Source organism: Panthera onca, chromosome D1, assembly GCF_046562875.1.
Source record: "Panthera onca isolate mPanOnc1 chromosome D1, mPanOnc1 haplotype 2, whole genome shotgun sequence".
Lineage (NCBI taxonomy): Eukaryota > Metazoa > Chordata > Mammalia > Carnivora > Felidae > Panthera > Panthera onca.
The window spans coordinates 62,157,722-62,178,908 of NC_138348.1; the positions used below are offsets into that span (position 1 = coordinate 62,157,722).

The 21,187-nt window shown below is 47.3% G+C and overlaps 1 protein-coding gene across 3 annotated transcripts in view; it reads right to left on the bottom strand.

Annotated features, from left to right (window-relative positions):
• The window catches only part of TENM4 (teneurin transmembrane protein 4), a 2,903,849-nt gene that overhangs the window by 507,257 nt on the left and 2,375,405 nt on the right, over positions 1 to 21,187 (bottom strand). For all 3 annotated transcript variants that reach the window (XM_078433056.2, XM_078433057.2, XM_078433058.2), the window contains one exon: positions 4,960 to 5,061. In XM_078433056.2, the coding sequence (XP_078289182.1) occupies positions 4,960 to 4,969 (10 nt within the window). In that variant the 5' untranslated portion in view covers positions 4,970 to 5,061. The remainder of the gene's footprint in view (positions 1 to 4,959; positions 5,062 to 21,187) is intronic.

Sequence of the window (21,187 nt, forward strand, 5' to 3'; positions counted from 1 at the left end):
TCCCAGTGCTAATTACCACTTTGACAAATTTTAACAGACATAATCCACATAAACAAAAACTCTTTGGGGTCTTCAATAATTTGGAGGAGTCAAATAGGGTCCTGAAACCAGAGAGTTTGAGAGCCACTGCTTTCAGAAATACGGTGAAGAGAGCCAGATGCATAACTAACCCCAGAAAGCATTCTCAGAGGGCAATTTCTGCCCATTATTGGGAAAAGAGACCACAGGCAGTCTGTCCCTGGCTGGACCCTACTGTCATGCTTGTCGCTCTCTGTTCCTCCTTCTTCTTTCCCTTCCTGTCAAAACCCTAATGGCAGACCAGGCATCTCACTCAGCAGTAACCTCTTTGCCAAGTTCAGGGAGGTGTGTTGACCACACACTGTCAGGAAGGCAGGGCCCAAACAAATAACTCAATGTCTCTGATTTGAACTTTCCTGATGACTAAAAATGTTGAACATCTTTTCATGTGCTTATTGGCCATTTCTGTTGTTTTCTTTGGAGAAATGCCTATTTAAACTCTTTGCCCATTTTTGAATTAGGCCCTTTGTCTTTTCATTGCTGAGTTTAAGAGTTCTTTATAGAGTCTGCATACGATCCATTCTAAGATCTATGACTGCAAATATTTTATCCCATTCTGTGCTCATCTTCACTTTCTGTATGCTATTTCCTCTGAAGCACAAAAATTTTTAATTTTAATGATATCCAATTTATGTATTTTTTTCCTCCTTTTTGTGTGTGCCAAACCATTTCCTGTCTAATCGGAGGTCATGACCATTTATGCCTATGCTCTCTTCTAAGGGTTTATAGCTCTTACATTTAGGTCAACAGTCCATTTTGAGTTAATTTTTGTATATGGTGTGAGGAAAGGGTCCCACTCTCTGCTTTTGCACGTGGATAGCCATTGGTCCCAGCACCATTTGCTGAAGAGATGACCCAGTCACCTCATCTCGAAAATGGGCTTTAAAAGACTACCTTTCAGGGTGCTTTTAGCATTCAACAAGACAGAGAAAAAGTGCCTGTGGGGATTCCTGGCACACAGCAGACAATGCCATAACTGAAGGATCAGACAGTGGATGTGAAAGCACTCAAAAACACTGGTCATCATTACTATCATTTGACCAGAACTTTTCCATTCCTAAAGGTCATTAACATCCACAACCCCACCGGCGTGTCATAAGAAACCTGTAATAAATAACCCTCAGGTCAGTGGCTTGTAACCCCTTTCCCAGGAACTCCCTCTCTGAGGGACTTTGGAAATCCTTTTCCTCTCCCCTTCCCCTTTTTCTTTCTTTCTGCCTTAATTTTGCATTAAATGCTCTTGGTCTTAATTAATTAATCAATTTAAGATTGGTAACCCACTCAAATCTTTTTTGGCAAGTTGGTGGGAAGGCATGAATGAACAAATGAGTCAATCAAGTAAAAGGCTCCTAATTTAAAATCAGAAAAGTGAAGCCCCTAGAGCTAAAGCGATCACCCCACACACAGGTGTCAAAGGTGAAACGTGGGACACTACTCCAGTGCTCTCCACTCCTGCACTCCCCCTCCCATCCTGGAGAGATCCTTTTAAACCAGTCTCCCTCCTCCTCAGTGTTTGCAACACCTCCCAATTTAGTTTTCTCTCTGAATTTCATTAGTGTCCCATTTGCCTCATCTTCCTGATCTCTGAGGCAGGCGGTAAGCAGGAGGAGACTGAATTGGCAACAAGGGCTCCCTGCCTCCTGGTTGTGGGTGAGGCTACATGCAGGGCAGGAGGGTGTGGCCCCTGGGCTGCAATTCTACACACGCTCTGGTCCACTTGACTCAAGCCAATATATAATAATGGGACTCTAGCTATGCCCCAGGCACTGGGGGCTCGAGGATGAGGAGCTGTGCTTAGCCTTGAAATCTCAGGCTCTCAGGGATGGATGGATAATGCCTGGGCCATGGGCTGCAGGGACTTCGCCCTCCTGGGCGGTGAGAGTGAGCGAGAAAGAATGCGAGGTTAGTCAGGGGAGAATGGCAGTGGGGCCATTCTAGGAAGGGGGAACAGCACATATAAAGGCAGGAGGGTACAAACAATAGTGTGTAAGCAAATAACGACATGGAATCTGTTGTGAAATTATTTGTTCAGTCATTCGCTCATTCAATATGTGCTTATGGAGTCCCTGTTCCAGGAGTAAGAACACTGCAGGAACAACCCAAAGGAAGTCCCTGTCCTCGTGGAGCTTATATTCCACTGAGGGAAACAGACCACAGACAAGCTTACAGAGCAACATACGATGCAGCAGGTGGAGAGAAACGTCACATGGACGAGATCAGGTGGAAGAAGGCACAGGAAGGACCGGAAGGGAGAATGGCCGCTTGCATGGGGCGGTGGGTGCAGGCCTACCACCCTCACCTCCCCTACCTTGCTCACACCACTGGCCTCACACACTTGTGTTGAGCACTTTCCGGTGTGTGCGTGCTCTGCTCGCTTTATTCACTGCAGTTTCCTTTGCCTGAAGAGCCTTTCCCAAGACTGGAAAAAAGGCATCTCTGCCTTATGCCGTGCGGTAGGAATATGTTTATGGTTCAATGGACAGTGAAGAGGCCAACGGTGTGAATGAGGGGTGCATAGGAGAGATGGGGTTGGACAGGAGACGGGCTGGCTGGTGTAAGTCCCAGTGGGTCACAGTGAGGACTCGGCCTTTCCTCCGCCAAAGATGGGGGTGCACAGCAGGTTTTGAGCAGAGAAGTGATCTGATCTGACGTGGCAGACCCCTGGGAGGGAGAGTGGTAGCAGAGTCTATGAAGGGGCCATTGCAATAATCCAGGCCTGAGAAGATGGCTTGGACCAGTGTGGGGACAGAGGAGGTGGACACACAAGCTGAGGAGGGGACAGAAGCTGATGGAGTCAGTGTAAATATAATACAGCGTGCAAAAGGAGGGACGGGAGGGAGAGGAGGCCAGAGAGGAAAAGCAGAACATTCTAGACAGAAGAATCTGCCCGTCCCAAGGCTCAGATTCAATCTCACCCTGCCAGACTCAGATCCCACTACTTAGATTTCTGAAATTTCTTCCCTCTCTCCTTCAGTTCAACAAGCCTCACTCAGGGCCCAGCTCTATGGGTGGCACCAACATGGGATGAGCGATCCCCCCTCTGCCCCCCATCAATGTCTGGCCTCCACGAGGCTCCCTCTGTTGTTGCTGAAAGCTGTGTCCACATGTGACACCCGACAGGATGCTGGGGGAACCTGGGGGAGAAAGGCGGGGATGGGGAGTACAGAGGAGGAAGGAGAGAGCACATTTCCTGGGTTTCAATGGTGTGGGAGGGTGAGACTGAATTTTTTCTTCTCACGTTCACGCATTACAAGCAAGCATGATTGTGGTGGATGAGTTCACCTTCAGCTTAGTTATCTTACCTCCCTGAGTGGACCTCAGTTTTCTTATCTTAAAAATGGAATTGTAAGGACTACCTCATGGGGTTCCCTGAGTTACGTGAGATTCATAAATCAAGTACTTGGCACAATATCTCAATAAATATGACCCCATTTTACCTGCCCTTCTATATGGAAAGCTAATAATCTTAACAGATCTCCTCAGAGAGCCATGTGTGTATGGCTGAACACTTATCCCAGGCTGTAGTTACACAAGCTTCAGGCTGACAGCAGAAGCCAGCTCTGTTTCCGTTCCCTGTTATCTCCCCAGAGCCTAGCGGGGTGCTGGGCTTATTGTGAGCATTCAGTGTGTCCTTGTTGAGTTGCTAAATAAATGATTGAATCAGAGGTTATGTAAGATCTGGGCTTCAGCACTTTTTAGCTGGAAGACCTCAGACAATACAGTTAATTTCTCTGAGCCTCAATTTTCTGGCCCGTAAAACAGAAATAATATCTACGGTGGCAGAAGCAGTTTTCATTGCTCATCAAATAACCGTATTTTTCCCACATTTCCCAGAGCCTGAGGAGTCAGGCTGGACCCTGTGACTCATTCTGGCCCATAGGCCATGTGACACTTCTGGACCAAAGCATTTAAGGGCCAGTGCTCAATCTTCTGGTTCTCTTCTTGTGCTACAGAGACCAAGGTGGCTGCAGGTTGTACCCAAAACACAGCAGAGCTCTCATCAGCCTGGCTCGAGTCACTAGGTAGAGCACAGTCCTCTACATCCCTTGGTCAGACATGTAGCATGAGCAGGAAATACACTTGCTCATGGAGCATAACTAAGCCTAGTGAGACTCTGCGTCCACCTTGCAAGACTGCTGGGAGGATAAGAGATCGTGTTCGGTTCATAGTAGGTTTTCAGTAAGGTGCTTACTCCCTGCGTCCTGGCTCCTCTGCTTCTTCAGCCTTCTTCACCATGACCTAGCCTCCATCATGATTCGACTTTCTCTAGCTAGAAACATCCTCCTGCTTTTCTGATGCAACCCAGGTGTTTTATACCATTTTTTCCATTGTTCCTCTGCACAGCAATATAAAGAAAAGCCTCCAGAGAGCCACTCTGGCTGGCTGGACCTGGCCTCCAGCCCACCTGTCCCAGTAGCCACCCACTTACCTCCTCCTGCCCCACTCTCAACTGTGCCTCTGATCCCACCCCAGCTAAGCTCAAAACGTGACCATCAGACTCTGGACACAGCCTCTGATCTCCTGGATCCCAGAATGATCCCGACGGCTACTGTTGCCTCTGCGGTCCTGGACCTGCGTGGTGCTTCCTGGCCACCAGCTCCCACGTCACATCCCACCTGGATGCCTGGGCCCTGCCTGCCACTGCCCACTGTGCCGGCTGTTGGCTTGGCTTCCAGCACCCAGCACTCCTCTTACTGTATCTGCTCCCTGAGAAGGCCACCTCCACTTTGGGCTGACCTCCTCTACTTGCCATGCTGCTTAGTGGCAAAAGCCTTCAACCAAAAAGCATGCACGATTTCAGATTCCAAGATGGCACTTCTCATTAAGACCACAGCTTTGCAGCTGATGACACAGAAAATCAGAGCAGACAAGGGGACTGACCTGGCTCCATGTCAGCACGTTCTGAAGAGTCAGCAGTGTCCCTGGGCCCTGCAGCCCTCTCTCCAGGGCCATGGGATCCTGGAGGACAGGGTGGGATCCTTTCTGTTAAAGCAGAGAACACAGACCCTACTGAATGAGGTGGCAATATGCCCTGGACCCTTTCCCACAGATTTCTAACCAGTAGTCGTTGCAAACACACACCAATGAGGGGAGGGGCTTGTTCCCGGTCCCACCAACAGAGGTGACAGGGGGGAGGGGGGGAAATGGGGGGAGGTCCCAAATACCCTGTGAATCTCACAGGAACACATTTCCTTTATGCAGCCTTCCTGGGAGGCCCTGGTATACTCTGTTCTCCCATCTCATCTTGTGCCGTGGGAGAAATCATCTTGCCTGACCAAACCCCTCAAGGGCAGGGACTGCAGATAGGTTTTCTTTACAATCCTGGTGCCCTTCAAGGACTTGGAGCAGAGGTGAAACTGAGTGTTTTGTGAAGAAGGATTGACTGGGTGCTGTGATGGAGGAGGTAGGCTGGAGGTGGGTGGGGGATGGGGGATGGAACACGGGCACCAGGCCCTGGCCCCCCTCAACAGTTCTATCATTGATTCACCAGGTAAATAAATACGTCACTGCATCTCTTTGAACCATAGTGTCCTGCCCTACAAAATGGCGATCTTCACTACGATATGCCGTATGGGAGTGTTGGGAGTCACCTGGCCAAGTTCCTCACACACAAGAGTTCTGGCTATGTGCACCTTCTTGTCACACTGCAACCTCTAGAAAATCACATCCTGTCTTTGAGCCTCTGTGTCCTCATCTGAAGGAGGAAAACTCTGAGCCTGGTGAGGTCCTTTTTGCCCCGAGAATTCTACGATGATGAATTTGAATCATCTGTGATCCCAGTGCCTAAGGAGATATCTGCACACAGTGAAAGTTTGTGAAATGAGTAAAAGAAATCGTACCCCACTCAAAAGAAAAGCAAGGAGAGGCTCACAGGTTTTAAGTCATCTGCCTCAGGTCACTGTAAGAGGAGGAAGAACATTTGAACACAGGCTCTCACAGACCCAAGATCTGCTTACTTTCTCCTGTACCAACTATCACACACATTGAAAACACCACAAAATGGTTTTTTTATGTAAAAGACACACTAGGCTAAAGAACAAGGTATGAAAGATGCGTTTAGGCATCTGAGGTAAAAATTATTTTTGAGACATTTCCCGAATACCTATTTGCTAAATATATGCAGGAACCTGACTAAGAAGACTTTATTATCCATTACAAGGTGAGGACTTACTGGTAATCTCTGTTAAAAACACAATTTTCCTAAGGGTGACAGTTTACTAGCTTCATCTGAATTTCACATTTCTTTATTGTAAATTCTTGTTATTCTAATCAAAATAGAACTGTATTAGGCAAGAACATTCACCAGGCTCTGCCCAACTGCAGAATATCCCTTCCCCAACTTCAGGAGCCAGCCTCCTAAACACCCTAGGAGAGAAGACCTGTTAGGCAGAAATAGAATTAACAAGACAAAGTCTGGAGGTAAACAAGAAAAGCCTTTATTTAAAAAAAATTTTTAGTGTTTATTTTTGAGAGAGAGAGAGAGAGAGAGAGCTGGTGAGGGACAGAGGGAGACACAGAATCTGAAGCAGGATCCAGGCTCTGGGCTGTCAGCACAGAGCCCAACATGGGGCTTGAACTCACGAACCGTGAGATCATGACCTGAGTCAAAGTTGGACGCTTAACCGACTGAGCCACCCAGGCACCCCAAGAAAAGCCTTTCAAAATCACACTACATTCACTAAAATCAGAAATGGGCAGTACACTGCATAGCATAGGATGATCATTTTAGGCATTTTGAATGAGCAGTCATGGCTACTGTGCCCTTAATTTCTCCTTACCATGCCTTGTTCATTGTAAGTTTACCCTCCACAGTTTCAGGGAGCAGCAAAAGATTGTTTTGCTATAACAATGTGCAGGGTAAGAGGCACTTTCTCCTGTGTGTGAGCCTCTCCCCATGTGCCCACCATCTTGTGGGTTTTAGGACTCAGAGCTCTTGGCTTTGCCCACAAGGGTCCTGCAGGGGTCCTGGTCATATGTAGTGACTCAGACAAAATACTCAGGGTCTCTCTTAAACACCTCTCCTTTGTCCTGGTCATAAAATCCCATTCTGCCTCCGTAGCTTCAGGCCGCAGCTTGTGCTGTGGACCCTTGCCTGGGCCTTACGATCCCTACCCTGTTAAAGAAGCCGCTGAACTAGTTTACCTCCTCTTCCACCTTCCTCTTTGCCAGGGCTTCAGGGAAAACCTCAACACCTTTTCTCCTGTTTGTGTCTTTTTCAAGTCCTATCCCCGAATTCCCTCTTTTTTCAAGTATCTCTCATAAGCACCACAATGACTAGGAGTGAAACGAAAATACTCATGGGCAGACCGAAGATTTCAGAGGTATTTATGTACTAGCATTTCGTGGAGGGCAACCCAGTTAGGAAGGGATTGTAGCATTCATTCATTCATTCATTCATTCCCTCGCTCACTCACTCATATAGTTGAGAGTTAGGTGTCGTGCAGGATGCACTGATGACTTAAAAGCAAATCCTGCCCTTAGGAAGCTCACAGGCTGGCAAGGAACAGTAAGGCCTGGCAGTTTTGTAAGAGAGATACAGATGAAAGCCAGTGAGAGGACAGAGGAATGAAGAGACCAGCTTGGCTGACAAATCTGGGGGCACCTACTGGACAACATATAGTTTCAGCTCAGCCTTGCACCAGAGGCAGTGTTAGGCGGACGGCTTGCGTATACGGCAGGTGCTTTGTATGAGGGAGCCAGGCACAGGAGGGGAAAGCACGGCAAAGGATGTGTAGCGCAGCCTCCCAGAATGTGGGCTGTGTGGAGGGGAGCAGAGTTCGACACACCTGAGAGGTGACGGACAGGGCCCTGAAGACCAAGCCAGAGAAGACAGCCACTATTCAATGAGTAATCAGGAGCCATCAAGGGTTTCTGAGCAGAGATGTGACATGACTGGAGATCTACTGTAAGAAGATGAATCTGGCAAGGCTTGCATAGTATGAATTGGAAGGGGAGTGAGTTCCTAATTGTGTGCCAAGCACCAGGCAGAGTATTAGGTGCTGGTTGGTATTTGAGCTCACGGACCTTCTGAACAACTGCACTTAGGCAAGCATTATCCCTCCGGACTTACAGTCAAGAAAAGGAGACTTTAGGGAATTTAAGCTGCTTGCCTCTAATCCCCCAGCTAGGAAGCAGTGGAGACGAAATCTAAACCCTGTTCTTTTTCTTTCCAGGTGAGCCATAAAGCATGCTGTGACCCTGTGCTCGACACCAGGACACCCGATACTCCCAGTACACCTTCTGCTTCCAGAGCACCATCCTGTCTGCCCTAGGGTGGTAGAATGTGATTGCTTCCTGCACTGCCTTTGAGAGGCCCAGATGGAATTAAGCACAGAGCACCTTTGCTTCTGTTAGTTTTCCCCTAAGTGAAACAAACAAGGAGATAAGACAATGCCTTGGGTTGGGTCCCAATCACCAGAGACTGCAGTCTCTTGCAAAGAATTTCAAAGGTAGCAGGACACCATACTCCCCCGCCTCGGAGGGGAGCATTGCTTTTGTCCTTCCCTTCTTAGCTAAGCCATGGTAGCAGGAGCAGTGGACTCAGGAGCCTGGGGCAGGATCTTTTGGATACCCAGGAATCTACATGGGGCACATACAATGTCCAGGAGGGGCCAAGCATTTCTACACTCTGGGCCCACTTCATTCACTGTTTGGGAGGATTGCCCAGAGGACTCAATACACCTGAACTGGGTTGTCATACCCACAGCCTGGAGATGACCATGGATCACTCCCATCAAGATGCCTGCTATTAAAACTTGGGGCATTTTCAAGGGGAAAGAGAAAAGATTCCCTCATTCTATCTACAGGGCACAGTGAGCTGCATACACCTGACAGTCAAGAGGATAAGACACACTTTCTTAGAGGAAGCCTGGTGCGGTGAGAAGAGCAGGGGCTTTGGAAGCAAACAGAGGGGTTCCAGATCACACCGCACCCAGATACTGGCTCTGCAGCCTGGGCCAAACCGCTGGGCTCCTTCCATTTCATTATTCAATCCATTTCATTATTCAATGCAAATGACTATAAGGGATTAGGCTAATGGCAGACCCTTGGCACAATCGTAAGGACATATAATTTCTTCTCTTTTCATGTTCAACATTGTGGGCATTGCTCTCACAGTGAGGTTGCTCTCCTCCCCGTCAAGTCCCAGTTGAAGAAATGGATTTTGGAGGGGGGAAAAACGCTGAAATGACAGCAAGTTGTACACATCCTTGACCGAGTGCTTATTACCGGCATCTTATAATTATTTGCCAGCATGTCTCCCCCTTCCACTGGCCTGGGACCTCCCTGAAGACAGTGATGGCTGTATCTTCAATTCCTAGCACACAGTTATGCCTTTCTACCTTAGTTACTTCATTGTAGGATCCAAACAAACCACAGAGGCTGCAGCTCCTGCGGCATTTTATTTTCCCAGCCTGGTTTGAAGAATGACTTTTAAGCAACACCTTCATGAGCACATCCGATCCTCTGAAAACTGTCTCATTATCATGGAACCATTAGCACAGAATACTTCACCTTGTTACCCTGCTAAGAGCTTTGGTTTCTAATCTAAGCCAATTACATATGTGCCGACATTTTCAATAACATCTTAATAAAACCAAACCTCCCAGGTCTCCAGATGGAATTGGACCAGGTTGAGAGATCTGGGGTCTATCTAACAGGATACTGGAAGGTGCCTGGCAGTGGGGAAAGAAATGAAGCCTCAAAACTGGATTCAAACACTCACTTATACGGCTAGGACGATCGTAGTGTGCGTGGACCAGGATAAAGGCTTCATAAAGGTTAATTCCCTTCCTTCCCCCGAAACCAGGGAAAAGTAAAGCCATGAAACTTGTTGCAAGTAGATAGGGAGAGAAGGGGAGATAAACCACATTCCCAAGTCCATTTAGAATATGGATTATTTTTTTCACGTTTTCTCCCTAAGGACTGAAGGAAGCAGGTTATTTCATTGTAATTATGGGCAGCTGCAGCTGTTGCTTGTGGACTCAAAGACCAATTTTCAGATTAAAAAGAAACACACACAGACACAAACTCACCAACAGGATCAACTCCATACACAGAACAATACCTCCTCCAGAGAGTGAGTCAACAGGATGGAAAGATCTGGACGGTCGTGCTTGAGACACTCGGATCCAGGTGGAGCTCCTTGGGTGGGCATGCTCCCCTGTCTTCCCCTCCCCCCTCACCGCCTCTCCACCCACCACGTGCAGGACGCAGGACCAGCCGGCGAGCCACGCAGGGCAATGCAATGTTTCGCGTCGAGCAGCTGCACCTTTTGAATGCACACAGGGGGAAATAAAGGCAGCAGATGGTTTTATGTAATCTTCCCATGAATTTTTAACTGGTCGTCCTCATTCATGATAGGCCTGAAAGACTTTTTTTACAGGTCCTCTGTGGGTCCAGCAAGCCAGCCCCAGACTCGTGGTGCGGACGCTCCGTTTTCACAGGAGAGGTGGGCGGAGCTCATTTGCTATTTTGTGGCCTAGAGGCGGTCTCCCGGTTTCCATTGAGGATTCTCTCTTGGGGCGCTCCCTCTGTGTCCTCTCAAGGGTTTCTCAGCGCTGACCACGGCAAGCGACGGCTCGTGAATCCTTCACGGGAGAGCTGCCCAAACCTGCAGCACGTGATTTGTCTTCGAAAGGACTGAAGATCCAGGCTATGGCAGGGATGTTTGTCAGAGAGAAGGTGGAGTGGAGCAGGGGTGCATTGCACGGCAGACTGCCTGGGAGTAAGGTGGAAGACACTGGGCTCCCAGCAGAGAAGGATCACGTGCTTACGTGTGCAAGAACGCTGCCTAGAAGACTGAGTTTACGTCTGGCATCAAGGAAGCGCACACGAGGGGGTAAACGATTCTCAGACAGCCGCAAGTGCTGAAAGGCAACCCGATGAAGTCTGTGGCATCAGTGGGGCGTCTTCTCAACTTTCTAAAACTTGCTTTTACTTAACCACAGTTCACCTTTAAACCCTCCAAGCACACCATCAAGATTTCTGGGATTTGGGGCACCTGGGTGGCTCAGTCAGTTAAGCGTCCGACTTCGGCTCAGGTCATGAGCTCATGGCTTGTGGGTTCAAACCCCGTGTCGGGCTCTGGGCTGACAGCTCAGAGCCCGGAGCCTGCTTTGGATTCTGTGTCTCCTTCTCTCTCTGCCCCTCCTCGACTCACGCTCTGTCTCTGTCTCTCTTAAAAATAAAAAAAAAAATGTTTTTTCAAGAATTCTGGGATTTGTATGTGCAGGATAATCACACACCCTTGTTCTTAACCACCAGGGTGCTCCCAGCTCTCCGGGCCTTCGCTCGGCTTTGTGGTCAGCCTGTGACGCCTCCCCCTCCTTCTACGTCTACCAGCTCGTCCCCTTCCTTTGGGAGCCAGTGCTGATGGCAGCATTTTCACGGCGCCGTCCTTGTATCATTCACAACTAAGTGTACCCCACGCCAGAGAGTCACCGAGCCTAGGTGATTCTCCCAGTAACTCCTAGGAGTTGCCAGAGCTCTGTGTAGGTCTAGCGCTCTTCCGTTCCTTCTTTCAAATGATCACGTCGCTGGTACTATTCCAAAAATGCAAGTGAGACCCTGCTGCTCCCGGCTGGAAAGCCCTGTTGCTGCCCAAGTGTCTTTGCACGAAATCCAAACCCTGCCTTACAGCAAGCCGTTCTCTCCACTGTCCAGCCTGGCCACTCTCGCCTCAGGCCCTCTGTGCTCCAGCCGGACCGAGGGGCCTCTAACACTTCACGGACTTTCCTGTTGCCCTTTCTTTGGCCCGAGGGCCCCTGGAGTGCTCGCTCACGAGTCTACCGTGTAGCACCCCATCTTATTCTGGGAGAGCATCTCCTGCTTCTGGGAGCCACTTTTTCCACTGCTCCCATCACGAGGGTTCTGGGAGTCATCAGTGCTGTCTGGCAACCACTGCTGGCTCTGTGCTTGGCAGCCACAGGTGGGATCACACACCCCAAGAGGGCCATGTCACTAACCGTGGCCAGTGGGTTGGGAGCAGAGGTGTACCCCTTCCAGGCAGAAGGTTTAAATGCCAACTGAGGACGCTCTGGAGCTTCCTTTCACTCTGGCACCATGACGGGCAGTTGGGATGGTCTGTCGGCCTGGACTCCCGGGGGATGGCGAGAAACCCCTCCACCCTCTTACCACATCCACTGTCCACAGTGGATATGCAGAGTATGAGAGAGAATGGGCCCTTTGACGAACACCACTACGGTTTGGGGGGTGATTTGTACTCAGTATTAATTAGCTGATCTGTGGATACATAGGTCCTATGAGAAATGTCATATTCTTAAAGGACTCTGACTCCCTGTCATCACTGATTGGTTCAGGGCTGGGCACCTTAAGGAAGCTGGGTCAATCATAGTCCTGGGGGCTCCAGCCGCCCTTGGGAAGGGCAGAACCTGATCAGAGATTGACCTGGTCAAAGAGCAGATAGAATTCTTCCCTGGGTATTGAAAAAGAATCTAGTCTCTGGTAGTGAAGACTTTAAGACGGAAAATCTTGGGAGCCATTAGCGGCCGTGTGGGCATATTGTGTCCTCCCAAAAAGATATGTTGGAGTCTCAACTCCTAATACCTCAGAATGGGACCTTATTTGGAGACAGGGTCTTTGCAGAGGTAATCAAGTTAAAATAAAGTCATCGGAGGGGTGCCTGGGTGGCTCAGTTGGTTAAGTGTTCATCTTTGGCTCAGGTCATGACCTCATGGTCCGTGAGTTTGAGCCCCATGTCGGGCTCTGTGCTGACAGCTCAGAGCCTGGAGCCTGCTTCAGATTCTGTATCTCCCTCTCTCTCTGCCCCTTCCCAGCTTGCATTCTGTCTGTCTGTCTCTCTTTCTCTCTCTCAAAAATAAATTAACATTAAAAAATTTTTTTTAACATCATTGGGGTGGGCCCTAACCCTATATAACTGTTGTCCCTATCAAAAGTGCTGAGATTTGGACAGACAGACATGGAGGGAACACCACACAGAAAGAAACTCCCAGAAGCCAGGAGAGCAGCCTGGGACAGACCCCTTCCTTCAGAGGGAAACATGCAGGGAGCATGGGCTTGCCAACACCTTGATCTGGACTTGGAGCTTCCAGAACTGTGAGACAATACATCTCTGTTGTTCAAGCCCTTCAGTTTATGCTCCTTTGTGACCACAGCCTTAGCTCACTAATACAGAGGGGAAAGCTGGCCCCTCTGAGAGAGAAGGAAGCTCACAAGAGAAGCAAACCAGAGCAACAAAGAAGAGACAGAGCAAATTTAAACAGAACTGAATTAAAATTCCCAATCCCAATTCTACTGCGTCTCTTTGCGTTTTCTCTGGCTGGAGAGTTCCACTCTTTGGATTCTATGAGGAAGTAGTAAAAGTCCCTCTGTGTTGAATTCGTTAATTCTGAGGTTTCTGTCACTTTGATCCAACAGAACCAACACAACTATTAATTTTTAATTATTATTACTGTTAAGGCAAAGAAAAGGAAAGTACCGTGAGTGACTCCACCTGATGCTAAATTTACCAGATTGGTGACTGATGGACCAAGCAGCTGCTTCCAAATGCTGTCCCAACATGTTCCAGCAAGAGACAGGGTCCCTCCTGTCTGGGCGCAGTAACCTTCATACATTCACACAGTGTAATCCTCTTGGTTTTTCTTTAATCCAGTAACAGCTAGAGTAAAATCTGAAAAGGATTTTCTTGTGCACAGTTATGCCTTTCTTCCCAATCCAAACACAACTGCATGCCTGGCCCCCTGAAATGCTCCAAAACAAAACAAGTCCAGCCCAAATCCCTCATCTCGTTTCATGTTATTTTCTTGGCTGCGTAAACTTAGGGGCCTTTGTTTCTTCTGCTCTGCCCTTGGACTCTTTCTGTCCACATTCCCCTCTGTCTGGGCTCCCACGCCAGCAACAAGGGCTCCAAGCTAGCGGAGGAAGAGAGAGGCAATGGGAGGGATGGCAGGCTGCAAATGACTAACTGTCTCAGACAACAGCTGGAGGTTCCCCGAAGCAACTCACCAGCCTTCTAGAATAACTACTCAACACAAGCCCTCTGCGGAGAATATGGTCGGATAGTGGGGCGTGGGCTGAAGCTAATCATTTAAGGTGTAGCTGAGACCCTGGGGTTGGGGAAGCAGCCTTGGAAGGAAGAGGGTAGGAATTCATAGTCAGGTAAATCCTTTATTCCCCCATGAGTCTAGCCAGCTTGAATGTGACTTCTTGTGTCAGTTAATAAACTGATGTAGGGAAGGCCGATCATTAATGCAATAGACACCAAGGAGCTCAGTTGGGAAACTTCAGAATCCTTTGGCAGGTTAGGGTGTCCTGAATCTCTCTAGGGAAGCCAGGAGTCTGATGAAATGGAGACAGGCCAAGAAAGACATCTTTCAGCAAATTCAGTGAGACATTTAAGTCTTAATATGATATGGCTTGTTTGGGTGTCGTCTGTGGGGGTACCTACAACTATAAAGGGTTAGCCACCACCCTTCTAAACTCAGAGAGGTGGCAAATCAATCCTTTATTGAGAGAGGATGGAGATGGGAATAAAATGGAATACTTTGGTGACTGCTGAGAGCCAGAGCATCCTTGGTTACTAAGGAAGACTTTGGATGTGAAAGAGTATCCATAAACAGACCGACACTGGCTGGGACCGAGAGAGAGACACAGGGGAAAAGAGCTCACCAGAAATTGAGGGACAATGGCTTGCAAGCTTTCCATGAGACCCAGCCCTTGCATGGTGGGCAAGTTTCCTAGCAAAGGTCAGCTTCCCGTGGTCAGGGCAGGGGACTCTGGGATCCGTGATGCATTTGCTTTCTGCTTCCGCTCAGGCCCTTGTCACAGGTGGCTTTTTATTGACTGACCCAAGGGTCCCAGACCAATGGCCCCACAAGACCTGAAACGACCACCAGGTGTGGAACAGTGAGGCTGTTAACGAACTGCCACATGCTTTACCTCCCTGGAAACCTCTATTGGTCTCAGAGAGGAAGCCAGCCCTGAGGCTTTGGCACAGACACATCTCAACCTCAGCATCCCCACCCACCTTCTCCCATCTCACGTGCCCACCTACACGGACACATATGCTTATTTCTACCTTGGTGAAATTAATAACATTTGTGGGGGTGGGGGGTGAATGAGTCAGAAAAAAAAGGAATCTTTTCCAGAGATGGGAAAATCAAGGAAATTTGGGGTTACCAATGTTTTCCTACTTGGGTTTTTTTTTCGATTTTTGTGTTGTAACATGTTTCATGGCTTTTTACAAAATATTTTTAGAACTATTTAGATTCACAGAAAAATTGCAAAGAGAGTTCCCACATACCCTGCACCCAGTTTCCCCATGATTAACATCTTACAGTCTTATATTCGTATGGTTCTTTCGTTATAATCGACAAACCAATATTATGATATTGCTATTAACTAAACTCCATAGGGTATTCAGATATCCTTAGTTTTTTATGTATATTTATCTTTTTAATTTTAATGTTTATTTATATATAGAGAGAGCAAGCGGGGGAGGGTCAGAGTGAGAGAGGGAGACACAGAATCTGAAGCAGGTTCCAGGCTCCAAGCGGTCAGCACAGAGCCTGATGCGAGGCTTGAACACATGAGCCACAAGATCGTGACCTGAGCTGAAGTCAGATGCTCAACTGACTAAGCCACCGAGGGACCCGAGGGACCCCTGGCTTTCCTTAGTTTTTACCTAATATTTTCTGTTTCAGGATCTCATGCAGGACACCACATCACATATAGTTATCACAGGTCCTTAGGCTCCTCTTGGTTGTGGTAGTTTCTAGGATTTTCCTTGTTTTTGATGGCTTTGACAATTTTGGGGATATGCTAGAAGAGTATTTTGTAGGATGCTCACTATTGGAATTTTTCTGGTGTTATTCTCATGAGAGGACTGGGCCGCTGAGAGTACGAGACTCTTCTGTTTTTAACCCTTTCTTGGCTATAAAAGCCATGCCTCTCAGCCGGGTGGGCTATTGGCCACTAGCTCAGAGGGCAGGTGTGGTAGCTGTGCTCTACCCTCACCACCGCATTCACATGGTCACTGGCATCCTTGCCCCTTGGGACTCAAAAAAGCCCTCACAGTGTGGCCGCAGCTGACCTCTCCAGCATCAACGCCTGAATTTTCTTTCCCTTTCCTCTTGCCACAATTGACTTGCATACAATTTCCCAAACATGCCCACAGCCTCTCACTTTCATGCTTGTGCATTTGCTGTTTCCTCTACCAAGAATGCCATCCCTCCCCTGGGCTAGTGAGGACCTTTCTTTTCCATGCTACACGGGGCATTTCTGTCCATGCCTGACAGCCTGACTTAAAATTGTGATTCCCTCCAACACTCCCAACCGCCTTCCCAATGTTTCTCCACAGTACTCTTCAGCATCTGACATGCTATTTGTTTATGAACTTGCTTACTGTTTGTCTCCTCTGCCAGAGTATAAGTTTCATGATATTGGTTTATTGTGGCAAGGGCTCCATTAGAACAGTGCTTGGTATGCAGGGGATGCTCAATTTGCTGGATGAATGAATGACATTGCTGGAGTATTACATACACTTTGTATAGTTGTTTGGGTCTGTCTCTTTTTCTTCCAGTGGACTATGAACTTCCAGGGGGAAGGACCAGATCCTATTTAACCAAGGAAAGTCTTGGTGTGAAACTGAATAAAGAAAGCCTCATTTAAATGGACTTGGAAATTCTATTCCTGAAATCATTATTACAGTATACGTTAACTAACTTGGATTTAAATGAAAAACGAAAAAAGACTGGCGTCAGTTTCCAAATACTAGGAAGCATATTTGTAACTGAGGCTTGTACTGTGTTGGGAAAGCCTTCTACGCTGTTATTTGTTCTTGGCGTATCGTCACATGTCCTTTGATAGATGTTCCAAAGTTCTATGTGAAATGTGGGTTCAAAATTCTGCCTCACTGTATAGACCATTAGGGCTAAGATTTATATAATACAAAAATGAGAGTATTGCTTTAATGCAGAAAGGAAACTAAACTGTCAACCAATTGTTGAAACCAACAAACTGTCAAACCAATCTGTCAAGCAGTTATTTATTTATTTTTTCATGGCAAAGTTGTCTTATAGCCAGTTAGTTAGGCAGAGAAAATGTTTGTATGAAAATCTTGCAGTGAAAATGCTTTTGGCAAAGACGCTTACTGCAAAACTGGCTAGAACCAATAAGAACTCCATGTGGGAGTTGCTTAATTTGCTTACTCAGGACCACAGAACTTTCACTACAAATGTTAACTAGGATACATCTGGTTCAAATAGCCATCCTGACAATATCTGACTGGGGCTAGAATAGAAGGGGGATGTTTTTTAACATAAATTTTTTAAATAAATTGAGAAAGTTCACATTATATATTGAACTATATGTATCATAGTAAAGAGTTAACTTAAATATGAAAAAATAAAATAAAATAAAATAAAATAAAATAAAATAAAATAAAATAAAATGGAGTTGGGAGGCCAGAAGGTGGGGCTCTCACACCCTACCACTCGCAGGAAGAAACTTCTTGCCTTTCCAACAGAAACCTACTTTATTATGCCAGCTGGAGGAGGGAAGATTTTTCTCCTTGCCCAACAACAAGCTCAGCCGATAAGAAAATACCACAACTCAGCCAATGAGAAACCTCTGAACTCTCACTTTCCTCCAATGGATTTTCATTCCAAAAGGCCCTTCTCAACTTCCTCTTTTCTCTATAATGTTTCCCTCCTTTGATCTCCAGAAATGCCTATGGTTTGCCACAGCTTGCATGTCCCAAACTGTAATTCCTCTCCTATTCCAGCAATAAACCCATTTTGCTGGCAAGATAACCGCTGTTTTACTTTTAAGGTAGACAGCATGGAAGCTGCCATTTAAGCCATGCTTTATAGGCCATCTCAGGACATGCTGATCATCATTAGCCACTGCTCCTTCTTTTAGGACATCACTCATGCTCTCTGGAGTAGCATCTCCACGTGATTGGAAGGGACAGACAGTGCATTACGCATGGTCAGAAGTTTAGAATCCAAGAGTTCCTGAGCAGGGGGTGAGGCCTTTCTCTTTTTAGAACTGAATTTCTGACCTGAAAGAAACACTGCTCCTGCTCTATTACTGGAAGGTCGAGACCATTCCCAGGCGCTAACTTTGCAAAGCAGAGATGACAGCAGCTCTGACATCTAAGGACAGGGCTCCTGCCTCTCCCAATAACTAGTGTGGGGACACGGACAACCTCTCTGAGCCTCAGTTCTCTCATCCAATAATGGAAATCAGATTATCAGGGTTGTCGTGAGGATCGACTGAAAAACGGATGGAGTACTACTTAGCAGTGAGAAAGAATGAAATCCTGCCATCTGCAGCAATGCGGATGGAACTGGAGGGTATTGTGCTGAGTGAAATAAGTCAGGCAGAGAAAGACAGATACCATATGTTCTCGCTCGTATGTGGATCTTGAGAAACTTAACAGAAGACCATGGGGGAGGGGGAGGGGGGAAAGTTACAGAATCTTAAATACAGAGAACAAACTGAGGGTTGATGGGGGGTGGGGAAGAGGGGAAAGTGGGTGTTGGGCATTGAGGAGGGCACCTGTTGGGATGCACACTGGGTGTTGTAAATTATATTAAAAAAAAAAAAAGAAAAACAGATGGAAAAGCACTTCATAATCTATAAAGCCCTGTCTACAGCACTTTTGCTGTCATCACCAATAAGTGACCCAGACCTCCTATTTTCTGAGCCTTATGACACTGTAGGAGCCATTTGGTCCCCATAACATGGACAGGCAGCAGGCGGGGGATGGGTGCTACCAGGGAAAACTTCAACAACAAGTCCCTGGGCCTTATGAGCAAGATCAAAGTCAAAAGTTTGCGGTAAAGCACACACAGAAACTAATTATATGTTTAGAGTATGAAAGACGTGTCCTTTGGCTGCCTAGCAAGGGCCCTCGGGCTTAGAACTGCCCTTGTCCCTGCTTTTACCTCGAGTCTGCCTTTTATGCTTGTTTCATCCCACCGAGCTCGGTGGGGTGGGGAAGAGGTAGATGGTGCCTGCAGAAACCTACTTCCAAACCGCGGCTGGAGTTTTAGCGTGCTGATTATACACCTTAACGTGAATGGAAGTTAATTTTACTTTACAATTCTGCATCACAAGAAGGAAATAAAGTAAAAAGGACATCAAGCTGGAAAAAAATATTTATAGCACGGAAGACAGAAGAGGGTTAATAGCCATTCAGTAACGATCTGGTGCCAGTTGAGGTGGGAAAAAGTTTAGGACAACAATAAATCAATTGGGAACAGACATGGGTGTGTTCTACAAAAAGTATATTAAGTGAATAAACACATGGGGAAATGTTCAGTTCCTCTAGTAATCAAAGAAACACATATTAGAGTAAAAACAAAATACCACTATACCTAAATTAGTAACCCTTTTTTTTTTTTTGCCCCCACAATGCTTTGGTGCTGGTAATTTAAAGGTACTTATTTAGCACCTCTCAGCACAGAGCCTGCTTTGGATCCACTGTCCCCTTCTCTCTCTGCCCCTCCCTCACTTGTGCATGCACTCTCCCTCTCTCTCTCTCCCTCAAAAATAAATAAAGATTAAAAAAAAAAAAAAAAAAAAAAGATCTCTCTCCCCAAGGCAGTTACAAAGCTTCTTCGCATACGCTAACACTTTTGATCCACCCAGTTCCGAAGCTTGAGCAAGGCCCAGGCGTTGGCGCGGAGCTTTAAATGTGGAAACCAAAGTGAGAGAGGTGAAGTTACCGGCCCAAAGTTACAAAGCCAACCACTCCAACCCAGTTCTGCAGGGCTCTAGATCCTGCTTTCTTCAGAGGCAGGCATGTATAAGGGACCCTGAAGACAGAACAAAATGGGACCACTTCAGGTGGTGCTGAGGTTAGCAGAACGTGAGAAGGGAGGGCGAGGTGGGGCCGACACCTGAAGCCTGAGCAGACCCTTAAGGCACAGAAGCCTGCGCGGTGTGAAGTCCTGCCTCTTACCTGCTCTTGGACTGAACACGCGCTTGCTGACCCCACATGCATTCAGCAATGGCGGCGAGTGGGTTTTCCGTTTCTTTGATAGACACTTAGAAAGGCAGGAGGTAGCAGCTGGCCTGTTCATTCTCTGCTCCCACCGAGCCCTCCAGATTGACGGGCAGATGTAGTTGGGCAGAAGTTGCTGCCCGCATCCCCAAACAGTTCCCTCTCCACACACTCGGCAGCCCTGGCCCAGTGACTTGCACTGACGTTCAAGACAGACACACTGTGTCCGGAACAGAGAGAGAATAAAGAGGAATCTCTCGGAGTGTGATCCGGAACTCTGAGTGTGACCCATTACTCTGAGTGGGTAAGCAGTGTCTGGGAGAATAGAAGTGTCATTCGGGCAGAATGTCAGCCAGCCAGGAAAGGAGTCTAAGCAGGTCTGGTTGAAGATGGGAACATGGACAAAAGCTTGCCAGGGGTCCAACTGAGACGCAGAGAGCGGAGTGGTTAAGCGCTCTCTGCCCAGATTGCCTCCTTACTTGAAAAACCATGCATGACATCGTATTGCCAACGAGATAAAATTCCAGTTTCAGAACAAGGCACATCATGACTCGGTTTCTGCCTTCCCAGCAACCACCGTTCTCTCTGACCTTGCCAGGTATTTGTGGTTCCCCAAATATGCAACGCATTGCCAAAACTTGTACACGCACAGTGGCTCTCCCTAGATCACCAACCCTTTCCTCACCTTTACCTTAAAAGTTCCAGATCCCACTGAGGCTTCCAGGCAGGGTCAGACACCAGTCCTTTGGTTTCCCTTCATGATCACAGTAATTTATGTATCTCTCTCCACTACAGATTGGACCATTTCTTATCTAACTTTGCATTCCGAGTCTAGCCTGAGGCCTGACCCACAGTATACAAGTATATGCATGTATATATGTATGTGAGAAAATGCTCACATATCCCACCTATATTTATTGGGTGGATGGGAAGGGTGGACGGCTGGTTGGATGAATAAAACAAATGCTTTACAAAGTTCGCCTATTACTATGTGGAAGACTGGGGTGGGACAAGAGATATAAAGCACACCGGCAGAGAGGCTAATGCACTCGTCTAGATGATGACAGAGGCAGGGAGATGGGAAGGACGCAGGGGATTTAGGTGATTTTGGAAGTT